This window comes from Festucalex cinctus, chromosome 10 (genome assembly GCF_051991245.1).
Source record: "Festucalex cinctus isolate MCC-2025b chromosome 10, RoL_Fcin_1.0, whole genome shotgun sequence".
Classification (NCBI taxonomy): domain Eukaryota; kingdom Metazoa; phylum Chordata; class Actinopteri; order Syngnathiformes; family Syngnathidae; genus Festucalex; species Festucalex cinctus.
Window position 1 is genome coordinate 15,399,205 of NC_135420.1, and position 16,440 is coordinate 15,415,644.

A 16,440-nucleotide genomic window follows, 5' to 3' on the forward strand; every position below is an offset into this window, starting at 1 on the left:
TTTCCTGCAACATTATCGGTCTGCCGCTTTAGAAAATAGTCTGAATATATCGACTCATGTTGAAGGTTGCAAGCTAGGCGAGTGTGCATTTTGCATCCTTTTTACAATTGTTTTATTAGTGCTGCCATTCTGTGGTCCTAAAAATGATTTTATTTTTCAGTCACCTGCCTACGATCAACAGGCCAGCCCCATGAGAGCGATCCCTGCTTTGATAATCACGCCTTAAACCTCATCAGCATTTCAGTTGAAATGAAGCGAGACAGGTCACTTTAAGTTGAAGAGTCACTAATTTGATTGAAATTCAAACTGGGGGCACCAGGAAATAGACTGTGCCATTTTCTGTGTTGCAATACCCGCTCTCGTATTGCTGCACTGCAATGTTTTTTTTATTTATCACTGCTTACTTCGTGACTTCCAAATGGCCTCTTAGGATATTATAGACTTTTGAAGGATGGAAAATTGAGCAGCGGGAAAGAAACTCATCAGAGATTCACCGATTAAGGTGCATCTTATCCGTATCCAAAATAGCCGCCTCACATGAGAAGTTGCAGATGAATCACATGAACTGCGTTAAATTGTCCCATGAGTGTCTATTTGGGTTGCATTTTTTTGGAAAGGAAAGATTTGAAAATTGTGCATTTAGAACTACTTTTCTCACTCCATGTTTATAGTTATCTGATATATAACAAGTTTAATGCTATACTGATGACTGAATGTCAAACAAAAAACAAACAAACATTTATTTGGTACAATGTTGTGTAGAGTAAAACTATTAGAAGAACAATAATTGTGTGAAGGCTTAAGGCCAAACATTTAACATGTTTGACTCCATACCTCAATTTGCAATTATTTATTTTATTATATCTGCTTAAATTGTTTCTCAGGCTCAGTGTTTAGGCATCAGTCTTTAGTGTCAAGTTTATTGCTAAACTTTTTCTTGTTGGTTTCAATATTATATTTTGGTAATAAGCAGCAGGCCACGAATGTTGACTCACGATATAATGCCATTGTCAGTGCCAGTCCAAACACATCCCCACATGTCAAAAGGCCACTAGCGACTTCAATTAAAGTATAACAGCACTACTATGAGCCAAAACATGAAATTAGCCGCCCCATCCTCTTCTCCAAATTAACACACACTCCTTCCTTCCTTTCCGGTAAGATTTAAACCTTTATATCTCTCCAATTATTCCTTTGTCAGGCTTTAGGATGGCAGTTGAAAAGGTTGAATTGCATGTAGACGGGCGTTATCAAGGTTCTCAGTTACATCTTATTGGTGTCTCATCACCATCTTGGTCAGCAGCAATCGCAGGATACAGAAGATGATTGCTTTGGCTTTAACACTATGAAGCTACCGTATCATACAAGACATTTTGAGTCATCTATTTCATGAGTTTAAAAAACCCTGACGTATATGATCTGACACACGCATTGCTCAAATAATCCATTAGAAGCAGTATCACCTAGGTGATGGCTTTTCCAGCGACCTTGCAAGATCGCCTCAATTGAGAAAGGAGAAACGCCTATACTTATAAGTGGGAAAAGCTCTTTCTGATTGTTGCAAATACTAATATGTTTGTCTGTTTATTGTTATATTTTTTATAAATGTATAAATTTAAAGCATTGTGACCCGATGTATCAAATATAACACAAATCAAAAGTCATATGTGCAAGTTAATTAAAAAAAAGAAAAGAAAAAAAAAAGGACCAATATTTTTTTTTATTCTATTTACAAAGAATCTGAATTTTCTCTCATATATTTTATGGTTCAGGTTAGATTTTGGCCTTTCTCTATGGAGGACCAAAACTGCCAAAATTTGAAAAAAATTAAATGACTATATAAATAAATAAATGACTAAAAGTGAAAATAAAAATGAATCTTAAAAAAAAAATATCATTCGAAAATGATATCCAAAAAATAAATATAAATGGAAATAAATCAATTTTTATTTTCACTTTTAGTCATTTATTTATTTATTTAGTCATTTATTTATCTATTTATTTAGTAATTCATTTATCTAGTTATTTAGTCATTTATTTATTTAGTATTTAGTATTTTTTTATTTTGAATTTTGGCGGTTTTGGGCCGTACTGCCAAGTCGGAATGTTATTCAAACGAGGAGGCGGTCCTAAGCACGTCTTGGGTTGGACTCCACCGTTGCAAACTACCTGTCATTGGCTGAGTGAGCAGCTCGGCGAACAAGGAAGTCTCGCCGGCTGTGACTTGAGTTGTTAGACAACAAGTGAGAGCAGACAGTGGACAAGATCGTCGTCCATTGCTGGAGTTCTCCATTTCCACAACGAAGTCACTTATCCATCTCTTGTACAAAAAAAAAACATAAATACATGAAGTAGCTTATCTGAATTTAGCTTTCGAAGCGTTCTCGGTAGAGATTCTGGGAAATAGCTTCCAGTCCTGCAACACAAGTTCTGATACGCTCTTGTACATACTGTCAGGTTTAGTTGCGTGCGCCCCGCTTTATGACAGCCCACTGGGTTTGTCATCCGCACCGTGACTGCTGTGGCAAATGTTTTGACACTTCAAATATCTCACCGGGCATCCCACGGCATTCACTGCCCGTCACGTCCCCTCGCGTCGGATCACGACCGTCCTGTTTTGTCCACGGTGGCCTAAAATGGAGCTGTTGTCACCATTGGGAATATTGTGTAAACGTAGCCTAAACAATACTAAAATAAAACTAAACTCACAAAACAGAAAAACAACGAACCATATGCCTTTCATAGTTTTAGATTTTGCACTGATCTGATTGGGATCGGATGACATTTTGTCTTTCATGCAATCTGCTCGCAGTCTGAACAAGGCCTTAGCTTCACCACTGTATAATTTGTCTCAAGAAAACAAAATTATTAATTAAAAATAAATATCACTTCCGTTCCTTCTGTTCATTATGCACATCATTAATTAGTATATAGCCTGAAACAATCAAAAGAGAGTCACAGAAATCATATTGTACATGTATTTAATTAGAGTGCACTCTGAGACCTGTGCCCTGGCAGGCTGAAATACTCAACTTTTTATGCTAAGAATTTCAATTACATGCATGATCTGAAATGGAAGCCTAGGACTATGCATGGAATAAGTCATTAAGCCTTATTCAATTGGTCTCAGGAGAAGCCCAAGATTTCACAGATGAGACAAGCGCAGTCCCTCGCTCCCATAGATCAGGACGCCCGACTCCACAGCTCCAAAATGAGGCCAATACATCAGAAAGCTATCAACACTTACGTCAACATTGTTTCACAAGAAATGGGAAGTGTACCCCGCCCCCGCTTACATCCTCTTATTTAACACATATGCCTCTGGAACATCGGCAAGGCTCATTAGTGTCACAGTTTTTATTTTTGGTGTAATTCTGTTTCATAAGCCTAATGTAAACTAGATATTCATTTTCCCGCTCCCTTTGGAATGTGCTAGATAAACACCGTAATTCACGTTGCTCCTGTGTGATATGCTTATGCATGAGCCAAGCTGGCAGAGTCGTCAAAGTGACCATATAACGTGTATATATATATAGCAAGTGCTAGCAGAGTCACGGCACATTAAGCACCGTTTTTAATAGATTGAAGATGAAATGAATTCATGAAACATGTGTGCTCATTTTCCTACAAAACAATAATAAAAGTTAGTGATTTGATCTAGTATCAAAGTAATGAAGTGAAAGGTGCATACATACACAGGCATAGAAATAATGTAATAATATATCTTGTGATATAATGCATTGCCTGCAGAATAACAATCTGTACATTTGAATTTTTCTGTCAGAAATAACAGCAGGGAGGTGTGAGAACGCAGTGAAATAAAAGAAAAAAATAGCATAATTTCATTTCTGGTCATAAATATATACAGTAATTCTTTGTGCGTCAATAAAAACAGACTTGCACCCTTAAGGTTGTAAACCACAACACGTTCATGACTCTCTGTAAAAATGCATCAAATGTGAAGCCAAATCTCTTCTCCGGTTCCTCCAGTGCCATGACTGTAACCAACTCACCTCTGATCCAATATACTCCTTAATATTATATTAATAACATTTGGACTGCGGCAGCTCAGTAAAAAATGGGGGAAAACACAATACAAGGCAACCTCTGATAGACTTTTTATTGATGTGCAGGAAAAGACACAATTGTTATCTACTGTATGTCCCTGCTAAATCAGCAGAACACAATTATTGATCGAGAATGTTCACTTTGTCAATAGAATTTTGCATCCCCTCGGTACCAACGATGACTTGCTTGGAGTATTGATGCAATTATCGTTATTTCAGCCTCTACAAAAAGGTGGAAATGTGTATACCAGACATACACATACACAAAAAAGTACACTGAGGCTTAACACCTCTCTCTCTCTCTCTCTCTCTCTCTCTCTCTCTCTCTCTCTCTCTCTCTCTCTCGCTCTCACCTGCCCATCCATCCATCAACCCATCCACAATAGAACTAAACAAGATCATGTAGGTTAGTGTGGTGCCCACCGTGGGGTATCGAACCCACACCACGAGCAAGTCTTCGGTGTGTGTGTGTGTGAGTGCAAAGCGCTACTGTTGAGCTAAAATGTCGCCATCACAGCTCAGGGCAATATTTGAATTGATTATTTTCCTTGGCATGACCCGCCCTGCTCTGCCTCCAATTGGCTCATCAGCCCTAATCAGCAAAGTCGGGAGGTACCAGCCGCTTAATGGCAGAGGAGCTTGGGCCATAGATTCACCTCTTCTTGAACAAAAAAAAAAAAAAATCATAATCTGGCTCACATGTATTACTGAGCAAGGTGGATTTAGAAGTGGGTATATGCAATACTGACTGAAAAAGAAGTGAGTATATGGCGTATACCCGTTCATTAAACATGAGCCTAATGAAAAGGAAATATTTCTACGCCAAAAAGCAACATAATTGGTTTCTGATGTTGGTGTTTCAATTATGTACCTTCCCTGGTACTATGTAATATGTGACATAATCGATATTTTAATGCTAATTATCAGCTGAGATTCACAACTTGATTTTGCTGAATACGTCCGTATATTTTTCTTCGCAGATGCAACAATCGAACCCAATGTATCGTGATCACGGGTTCAGATGTCTTCCCAGACCCCTGTCCGGGGACATACAAGTATCTGGAGGTCCAGTATGAGTGTGTGCCCTATAGTAAGTATAACCCCGCTCTCTTTCCACGTTCATGAATTGAAAAGTCACCCTCCATCACCTCAGTGCTCCCATCCTTAGTTTCTTTCTCAGCATCATGACACATCACCGTCCCATTTCCTCCTCCAACCTTGTCCGCATTGTCTGCAACACCTTTCAGCGCCCTTTTCCATGTCTCTTCTTCCATCTGTGTCGTGCCATGAACTTTTCATGATATATGACCTGTAAGACATTTTGGGTCTCCTCTGTACTCGCCTGTATTATTGATGTGCTCGCCGTGTTTTCAGCGGCCCGACGAGCCGGGTTATGAGTTAGCAGAACAGAGGGGAAGGTGGAAGAAGTCATGCTGACTCTCCATAATGGCAAGCGAGTGTTTCATTACTCTAGCGTGGAGAAGTCTGTCAGGCAAAAGCGCGGCTCACCTTGATGGCTTAATATACGTCAATAAAACAGGTGTGGAGGCATGCTAACAGATGTTTCATTATGTAAGAGAACAGAACGGCTGCACTCATAAGTCAGCAAGATAATCTTTCCGACGAGGAGGTATCGTCAGCATTTTGTCTTCTCCCTACTTGTAAAATATTCATTGCCATTCAGATTCCAAACAAAATTCAGATTGCCCTTTGCATTAAAAATCCCCTTTTGTCCTTTGAGCCGCCACGTTCATTTGCAGTTTGTGAGGAATATTCCCCCGAATAACCTTTACAACCTGATTAACGACAGAGATTTACATGAATTGCCAGACAAGCTAATCAGGTGGAACTGGAATAATGTGATGATATTTGGTGATTCCTGTCATTAAGTTTTGTATAAAAGGACGATAACGTAAATATCTCTTTATCTACAAGGTTAGCATTGCTCATTTGTATTCGTATACCTGTGTAAGATGCCCATTAGTGTGGATTGCAATGGTGAACATCATTAGCTGGGTTACGCCTTGACAACTTAAAGGTCAACCTCTTCAAGGGCTCTCTGAAGGGCTTATTGTTAAAAAGAGTAAGTGATAACGGGTATTCGGTTCAGATCTTATATATCAGTGGTGTCCAAACCACGGCCCGGGGGCCATTTGCGGCCCACCGTCCATTTTTTTGTGGCCCGCGACATATGCTAAAAATGGCATTTGACTCAGTTCAAATAAAATAAACAAAACAAAAATGTTTGGAGATGGTCAAAGTAAGAAGGGAGGGTATCGAAAAACACTATAGCAATTAAAGGTTATTTTAGTTAACTAAAACTAACGGAAAAAAAACTAATTCAAAACAATTTCGTTAATGAAATAAAATTTAAAAAAAATGAAGACGCTTTTTTTTTTTTTTTTTAAAGAAAATTAAGAAACTACATTTTATGTTTACAAAACTAACTAAAATAAAACTAACTATAATTATAGCAAAAATGTCCTTTGTTTTAGTCTTTGGTAATTAATTTAATGCATGAGCCTTTGGGGATGATTTTAAAGGTGATTTTTAGTAGATTTATTTTGATATCAACCTGAATAATGGCGTTGCGCCCATGGTGTTTTTCTTAAATATTGCGCACAAGTAGTACACATAAAAAAAATAAAAATAAAAATAAAACTATTACTGAAACTAACTAAACTAAAACTAAGCATTCATTAAAGAACTAAAAATAATAATAAAAAAACTAACAGAACCACCTGTGAAAACTAATTAAAACTGACTAAATTCATAACATTATGTGGTCCTTGCGTCCTTCTGATTTTCTGTATGTGGCCCTCAACTGAAAAAGTTTGGACACCTTTGTTATATATGTTTCACTTAAACATCGAGAGTTTTTGCCTTGCCTCATTATTGCGTATGGATCATATGTCTTACTGTGCCACCTTAGGCTGAAACAGGGATTTGCCCCTCTCATCCGCCCACTGTTATCTTAAGGCTGTTTCTTACTTCAAGGATGCAGTCAAGACTGCTCTAAAGCGGGGGAATACACCCTTCTAACCAAGGACTATATTTAGTCGCACAGTTTTAACAACAAAAGAGGAAACATTTCATTCTCCACCGTTTCAGTCTGTGCATGTCTGTAGCGCCATGTTTTTGCCTCTCAAAAGGTCCATGCCCCACCAGAATAGGAGCAAGAATACCGAATGTGTCCTATCGCAACTGTCCTGGTAAGTGTTTAGTGTATTCCCAGTGTGAGCACCCCAAACTTGTCCGCACAAGCCCGGCTTTTCCCACTCAAATCCGACTGGTGTTTTGTCAAATGTGAATTGTTTTTGTTCCTCTCCTCAAACCAATCCTCCGCCTCCCAAGTAAATGTACACACACACGCACACACATTTGGTTTTCTTGCAAATCCACCTGCTAAGATTTTGATCAGTAAAACATGTTTTTGAGCAGTTGTGTGGAGTTGAGATGTTTAAAAAGTAAAAGCAACTGCAGTTTTATCCCAACTGAAGAGCATTTCTTCACTGGAAGGAGAAAAATGTTTTTTTTTTCCACATTTCTCTTGAATGACGCCATCAAGAGACACAAGCTCTCTTTGTTTTGATTTTTGTTCTTGTTGATCTGATTGGCCCCTAATGGACAAATCATTCAGCTTTTCCCAATCAGTTAACGACTAATGACGTCTGAAACACATAGAGTGGAACCTCTAAGGTTGAACAAAATCTGTTCTGGGGCTGTGGTTGTCCTCCAATTTGCTTAGGTAATTGATTAACCAAGGTCAATCATGAAATATTCATTGACTTATAGGCAACAGCAAAGTTTTGAACAAACATAGCTTTGATCCAAGTATATTAATTTATTAATATTAAGCTGTAAAAACCATGATGAGTAAGTTGATGTATCCTAACACATCCCACTTTTTACATTCATAATGGTCATGAACTGTAATTTTGATGGTAATATGTCAGAATTAATGTCTGGATTCATAGCCCAAATACACGATCGCTCTTTGTTTACATTTTAACCACCGAATCCCCAATCCATTTCAATGAGCTACTAATTGTATTTTTTTGTCGAAAAACACGTAATAGTCCAAACAAAAGGGGAAAAAAAACAAATTGTATCATAATGGCAAATGGTAATTGAAGTGCACTTTTATAATGCTTTATCTATACCATATATTGTCCAAAGCGCTTTACCAAGCCTCATATCGGAGTATCTCAACGTGCTAATGATCACGTAGCATCCACATTTAATTTAACCGGTTATTGTTCAAGCCTCGAGGATCCCTCGCCATACACTGATGAACGGCAAAACTCAGGGTGTTCTTCCAACCATCCATCCATTTTCAGAACCGCTCATGCTTTTGGACTTAATTCAAAGTCAGCTTGTGAACTTACTGCTAGCTAGCGCTATGCTAACATTGATATTTGTCTCTCGCGTGTAAGTGGCTAAGCTCCCTTTTTATGCACCTGCAAGAGGCCAGCAATGATTAACAAAGTCAAATGTCTATATAGGCTTCATTGACTGCTTAACAATTGAATTTAATGCTCGATAGCCAGCTCACATACACGTGCAAATGCTTCTGTGTGTTTCATAGACGTGAGTCGTGTGTGTGGTCATGCCAACATGCCTCTGTAACAAAAAAAAATGTGACCGCTATTGTGACACAATGTGACTCGAATCTGGAAATCCACGTTTAACAGCCAATTTGCTACTCAATTGAAGTCTAATAAAGCAATCTAAATTGAATAGTGTTTGACTTTAGAGGTTCCACTGCCTTTTTGTTAATCATGGTTTGTGTCAGATTAACCAAATACAATCACAAAGTATTGCTTGCTGCATTTAGATCCTAGACCAATTAAAACAGACTACAATGTTGGCGAAGAAGGGATCTAGTAGCATGCAGTTCTCTGGTGTTTGCAGACAAGGCAGATCACATGCCAAATATCGAGATTTGTGATTAAAACATTACAGTGGCTCAGAGGCTTAGGGTTCCCTGGATTTGCTGGGATACAAGACTTGAGAAGTTGATTTACAAGACAACATATTAAATCCCCATTAAGCTGATCAACGACGGGCCTGCAGACAGTGTCCTCATTTCGACTGTAGAACCAACAGTCCCTCAAAAGCTTCCTCTAATGAAATGTTGGTCTGCATCGCGTTGAAAATGGTTGTTTTTGTTTTTGTGGCCAACTGAATAGCAGAGACTTGTCAATTGAAAATTTGCATGATCACACAAGCAATTTGGGGATTTTTCGCTGATGTGCAAGTGGCATTTGCAGCACGTTTCCACCATTTCATCATTTTGGCTTTATGATTTGGTTTTTGTCATGGCGTGCCCTCATTAGCCACATTATCTTCCAGTCAAGGAAGCATTTGCCTCCGTGCATTTTTACTTCACCTGGCGCTGAGTCACTCTCTCATTTGGCTCCAAAACTTGCCTGAGTCAGACAACATAAAAGCATAAATAAATCTTTCATAGAACTGAACTCTGCATGCAATTTTGAAATGGCAAGAGTGGCACTTGTGTAGATGTTTGTGATACTCGGTGCTAATTATACTGTTTCCTGTCACTTGATAAAACCTAAATAACACATATTTTATCAGGAGTTAGCTAAATAATTTAAATGAAATCTTTTTGATCTTTTTGTCCAATGGTTTGTCTTTTTATTATTCTAGTTTAAATAATTCTGGAATTATAACAGTTAAATTCACACAATGGAAAGTTATTTTTACCATTATGTGCTTTATGTTTGTATTTTTAAGTTGATATATAACTCTCTTATTATTTCAGTGGCTAGTGGAAAAAGTTTAATATTGTGGGCTCGGTGTACCTCGTGTTTCACTGTTTCTTCACTATAAAGTCACTGACTGTTTTCCCTTCCCCTGTGCAATCCGCAGGAAATCTCCATGGCTACCAGTTCCCCCTTTTCCACCCGCTGATTTCTGATCATATTGATTGATTTCCTCACTATATTTCAGACTAACCTTGTCAGCTCTCCTGTCATATATCTACTTTGCCTTTCAGATTTTACTGTCTTCTTTTTAATCTAGTTTGATGTGGCTGAAGAGGCTTCTTACAACTTGACTGTTATTTTTGCTTGTTTTGCTTCTCATATTGTAGATGTCCTTGGTTATGAATGACAGATCCTGACTAATTGATTTTGTACCACGCAAGTACTTAACCCTTTCTCTTCATGTCAAAATATGAAGTGACTTCTGTTCTAAAATATATCACCTTCTAAAATAAGCTTATTTAGTCAAAATATGAGGATATCATGGAATTGCAGACTTTTAATTCTCTTTTTTAATTCCCTACAGTTTCATATTTTGACACAAAGAGCATTTGTCATTATGAGTTGAAAATGAGTTGTTTTTTTTATTTTTTTTTTATTTTTATTTTTTATTTTTTTATTTTTTTTGCATTTTGTTTCCTAACCTTAACCCAACTGACCATTGTACCATTATTTTTTTTTCTAAAGATGGCTATGATGATTCCATCTGACAATATATTCACCTCACCAATGGCAACTCCTCTTGGCAGCATTACCAATTAATTGATTGTTATTTTCCTACATAGTTGATCAATGAAATTAGTTCTTCTGTTTTTTTTTTTTTTGTTTTTTTACTAAAACCATTAAACAGGACAGAAAACATTATTTTATGCAGTCTGGCCAAGACCAACTGTTTTTTTTTGTTTTTTTTTTTGTTTGGTTTTTTTTTGGCATATGATGTCAATGAATACTTGCCATCTATGTTAATATCCAGTTTTACATTTGATTCTTAACATTACAGTTAAAAGGCAATAGCAGCAAATATTTATTGTAGAGACTGGACACAAAATTAATGGACTCAAAATGCATTGAGCCTTTGAAGACTTAACATTTCTTCTCTTTTATATTCCTGGAGAAACACACATGAAAATGCTTGTTGTAGCATGTCTATATGCAAATACAACTGGTGATTGATCATGTGTTCAATGAATTTCCACTAATGACCCGCTCGCTTCCTTATTGAGTCTTTTTGTCTTGCATTTATGGTCTTAGCATTGAAATGACACAAATTTACAATTATCTTAAAGATGGAGCTGTCTGTCCATATTTGTGGCACCTGTCTTTTTTCATCTGAACTTAACAGTGATGGGTGGAGTTTTTTTTTCTTTTTGTCAAAATACCTGAAGTCATGTAGTACATTTAATTAACAATTATGTGATGAATGCTAGCACAGTAATGCAAGTTAATTGCAAGTTAAAAAGGACATTTACAATACAATAAAACACACTTTTTGTCATAAATGTTAAAACAGTTATGGCATGCCAGTAGTCGTACAAGTAATATAGTAGGAAGTAGCCTTGTTATCCAATAACAGCCCATTATTCATAAATCATGTTTAAAGTTCTTCTGTGAGGCCGCTGCGATGAATGATTGACACCTCGTCAGTCACACCTTCCCTCTCTAATTGGTTGTTTTTTTACTTTTCTTGTATATCAAATTAGATGCACAAGATTGGGTCATAGATAGTTGATACTTTTTTTTTTACAAATTTGATTTGCAATGTACTACTGTCAAGTCATAATGACCGTTTTAACAAGTATGACAAAAAGTATGTTTTCCAGCACTCCCTTTAATAGTGAGGTTGATCCAAATATTAAAAAAAATGTTTTCAGACAAGACAAAATGTAATATTGATTTACTATTCATTAGGGGTGTTAAAAAAATCGATTCGGCGATATATCGCGATACTACATCGCGCGATTCTCGAATCGATTCAATAATCGGCAGAATCGATTTTTTTTTTTTTTTTTTTTTTTTTTTTTTTTTTTTTTTAGGATTCACACCTTGAGCATGGAAGAATGTTATATGAACGGCACATTAAGCCTTAATATTTTTATTTTAATGCTGTTCAAACATGAAACAGATTACAACCTCTATAAGACTGAAATTTCAGATAAATAAATAATACATTTTCATATAAATCTTACACTCTACAAGCTTACTGATTAGTATTTTCTAAATATGAATGAAAAAAAATCGCAACAATCGACTTATAAATTCGTATCGGGATTAATCGGTATCGAATCGTGACCATTCGTATCGGGATTAATCGGTATCGAATCGAATCGTGACCTGTGAATCGTGATACAAATCGAATCGTCAGGTACTAGGCAATTCACACCCCTACTATTCATCAATGATCCACCCAACACTGTTTTTATTGGAAATTGAAAACATTTATCTTTATCTGATCATAAAACTAAACTGTACTGGATGTCGTATTTGTATGTTTTTATCAATTATATACAGTACTTGGTTGTACCTTTACCTTCAACAGGAACGTGGCAATGAGTTTTTAAACTTCACTGTTTTCTCTAATTAGGTCAACCCATCCTTATCCATGTGTCAGCTGTGTCTCTATGTGTAACCATAGCGATGGAAGTTAATACATATTAATCTCTTTTTTTCCCCCCTCCCATCCTTTTCATTCTCTCTTCCAATGCTTAAAATAGAAGTGGAGCAAAAAGGTAAATAACAGACACGATCCAAACCCTAGATACTTTGTTTTGTGGCATCAAGTTGTACACTTCCTGTGGTGGCTCCTACGGCCTGATTGTGGACTACAGTGGAACCTCTAAATTTGAATTCAGTGTAAAGTTTTCAGGGAAGCAAACATTTGGATTTTGAGACACCCTCAAAACCGCAGCAAATGTGAGATTTTAACTTGGATTTTTCTGTTGATACCACAACAGAATCTACACATCATTGTCCCTAAGTATACAGCACCCGTGTTCAAATGAGACATTTTTTGTGAAATAAAAAAATGAGACCAAAATAGATCATGTCAAAATGTACACACTCTATATGTGGCTGTGAATTAATCAGTCACGTGCATGTTCAGTGCACATTGCCACCATTTAAAATCCCTGACTCACCCCAAATAAGGTTCAGCTGTAAGATGTTCTGACATTTTTGTAGCCACATCTCATAGCACAAGACATCCACAAAGTCCAAAAGAGCTTTCGCAGCATCAGAGGGATCTCACTGTTCAAAAGGTGTCAGTCAGGAGCAGGATACAGAAGAATTTCACAGGCCTGGAACACAGTGAAGACAATCATCATCAAGTGGAGAAAATGTGGCTCAACTGTGACATTAGCAAGAACTGGACGTTCCTTCAAAATTGATGAAAAGATGAGAGGGAAAAATGGCCAGGGAGGCTGCCATGAGGCTGACAGTGACATTACTCACTGTTTAGTATGTGACGACAATCTCCCGTCTTCTTCATGCCTCGCAAAAAGTGCAGTCTAACTACGCACTTGGTTAGCGTTTTCTTTCTTTTGGTCTTTCCATAGACAAGTACAGTTAGAAAGGGGTGTTTCTGCCATTGTGGGAGGGACCACAGCTGATTTGCATCGCAGGAGTCTACATGGTGGAAGGATAACAGACTCGCCACAATTTAGACCTGCTTTCAACCGGTCTAAAGTGTAGTCTACTTTCTGTCATCAAATTGTCAGAAGCGCCAGGGGAATGTAACAGAAAAAAAACAAAAACAAAAACGCCCAACATGGCACCGTTTCTGCCAAATCCACAAACACTATAAACTAGACTGAGCCTGCCGTGAAAATCAATGTGCTAATTTTTACAGTGAGTTCAGGTGCTCTGTCTGCAAAAGTTGGTATTTTCACAGATGCACACAGCTTGTCGCAGTTAGAAACTTGTGATTTGCACCGTTGTGGGCGTGAACACAGCCGTCATGCTTTGCAGCTCCTCTCATTAGCTTTAAAATCGTTGCACGAGACGCATACAGTCTTTAATATGGTGGAAGCAGGAACTGATTTTCTGGAGTCCATGCAAAGTCGTCAAAGTACTCAAAGTATGTTTATGAGAAACTGTAAGCATCTCGCCACAGCCGAATGATCACAAATTACTGCTGTTAAGTGGGCACTTAGAGACCACCTTCCAACCCGAAAGTACTGCACTTGCGTGCATTTTTTATTTTATTTTTTACATAAAAACATTTGAATGAGGGTGTGTAGACTTTTTATACACACTGTAATAAGCATTCCATCCAAACGTATAGGAGTAGTGAGGCCAATTCGCTATTTTTATTGTAGACTGAACACACATTTTGACAGATAAAACAGAAAAAAAAAAAAAAAAAACTGAGAGCTATAAAGAAATCTCCTTAGAAAACTGTGTGACGCATCAGCAACTTGCAAAAAGCAGACGTAAAGGCCAGGAAAATGAACAATCTACAGTTGCAACACGAGAAGATGCAAACTAGCATGAACAGGAAGGCTAGTCTGGAATTTGCCCCCAAAATGTAGACACAAACTTAAAAATAATACATGGGATAAAGTTCTTTTCAAAACAAACTAAACACAAATATGAAATACAGCAAGATGTCATTTCCATTTTGACTTGAATTCAAATAAATATTTGAATAAACCAAAACATTACCCTTTCGTGAATCCAAAACAAATTTGACAGGAAGGCTTTAAGAACAGAATAACAACATTAAGCACATTTTTCTCTTTAAATATAAACACAAAGAACCATAAATAAGAAGAAACTATGTGTTGGGGTTTCACACTTCAACTGTATGCTAGTGCGTGTTTGTGTGTGTGGTTTTGAGTGAAAGAATAACCGAATACTTTGCGGTTAGTGAACCCAAGCATAGGATGAATAATAACAATTACGAGTACATTAAAAAAGGATATCTATCAAGACAGCTGTCAAGTTAGCGACGTTTACATTGAACATAGCATAAAATGTATTGTGCTCGTTTTCAGCAAGACAATATGCAGCACTTCTGGTCGTAGAAGAACATTAGCTTGACAATAAATACACATTATTTTCACTAATAATCATAACCACCTATTTAGTACTCCTGTACTCTTATATAGGAAACTGTGGGAGTAACACGACCCTTCCCCCACAGAAACAACAAAAATGTATTGTTTTATTACCAATAAATTATTTACACAGTAAAGTTAAAAAAAAAATATATATAACCCTGTATTGACGCCAAAGAGGAAATTCTTACTTGTTTATTCGATCCAGATGTAAATAAAGCTGAACTGCTGATATCGTCTCGAATCTCTTTTGATGTCAAACCGATATGTTTTCAGTCTACAGCACCGATTAACAAATTGGAATCACTCTTACAGCACTTTGAGATGGGAGTATAATTATCACTACAGTTTACCATTTATTTCAGTTTTTATTGTTTTGAACAAGAACATTGTTTAGATATCGCTGGCATTAGGCGGACATCTTGTACCTCCAGAATACTGTAGCTATTTTCTGGAGACTCCCAAAACTGCATGTTTGTTTGTTAAACCATTAATTTGGATTATCAAAGAAAACAAGCCATTTTCAACACTTTAGATTGGTCAGTAATTTATAAAATAAACAACCAAAAAAAATGTGGACTGGCCAAAAGTATAGATTAAAAAAAAAACAGGAAATTTCACAAATTGTGACTTTAGTGGTTTCAGCTAAATGCCAACCATATACAGTATAAGCCAATTAGAGGTTGACCAGTTAAGTGCCTGCCGCACTCCGAGCACCGCAGCCAAATGCGATTGAATCGGACAATAACAAAAAATAAATACTAAATTGCTACCGACTCTTAGAGGTTTCACTGTATAATCTCAGAGTCCACAAACTACGAGTATACAATCAGTGCAGTGCACCAGGGGAAGTACGAATGGCTGCAAAGAAAAGACAGCACACGCGCAGCCAAATGATGCAACTCGGGGCGAATTGGCTTCACTCCATAAAGGTTTTTTCCTCCCCATTCTGCCTGGGTGCTTTTGCAACTCAGCACAATTTGCCTGGCTTCCAAATCGTTTTCCATAGCATGCCTTGGTAACAGTCGAGCTATTGCTTTCGTCCGTCTCCTTCTTTCTTCAAGGCCCCTTTCTTTCTCACCTTCCCGCCCATTATTATCACCTGACTACGCGCTGTTCATTCTTTGTTGATTCCTATGCCTTAGAGCCAGAACCAAAACACCTCAAGATGCCCTTTACTGATTTTTTTTATTTAAATGGCTGTGACATTTACACCACTTGCTAATGACATGCGTCTCAAGGTCTTTACTGTAGAAGATGTGAAGCGCATCTCGGCACGCACGTATGTTCCCAGACTGTGGTGACTCTTGCTCTTTCATAACCTTTTACGTGTATTGCCAAGTGACTTTTAGTTTGGCTGTATTTTTATTTTATTTTATTTTTAATTACAGGACTGTTTTTTTTGTTTGTTTGTTTTGTTTTTGTTGCGTTTCATTTATGTTGCCCCTCATTTGTGTTTTTTCCTCCTGCAGTCAAAACTTATTTTTTGTTTCAGATTATTGCAAATACATAAATATTATGATTGCTAACTTT

General features: G+C 37.2%; 1 protein-coding gene across 1 annotated transcript in view; it reads left to right on the forward strand.

The window, feature by feature from the left end:
• Positions 1-16,440, forward strand: part of adgrl2a (adhesion G protein-coupled receptor L2a) — a 271,298-nt gene that overhangs the window by 194,836 nt on the left and 60,022 nt on the right. Inside the window, exons 13-15 of the mRNA XM_077534344.1 lie at positions 5,048-5,157; positions 7,220-7,279; positions 12,565-12,579. Coding sequence (XP_077390470.1) covers positions 5,048-5,157; positions 7,220-7,279; positions 12,565-12,579 — 185 coding nt within the window. The remainder of the gene's footprint in view (positions 1-5,047; positions 5,158-7,219; positions 7,280-12,564; positions 12,580-16,440) is intronic.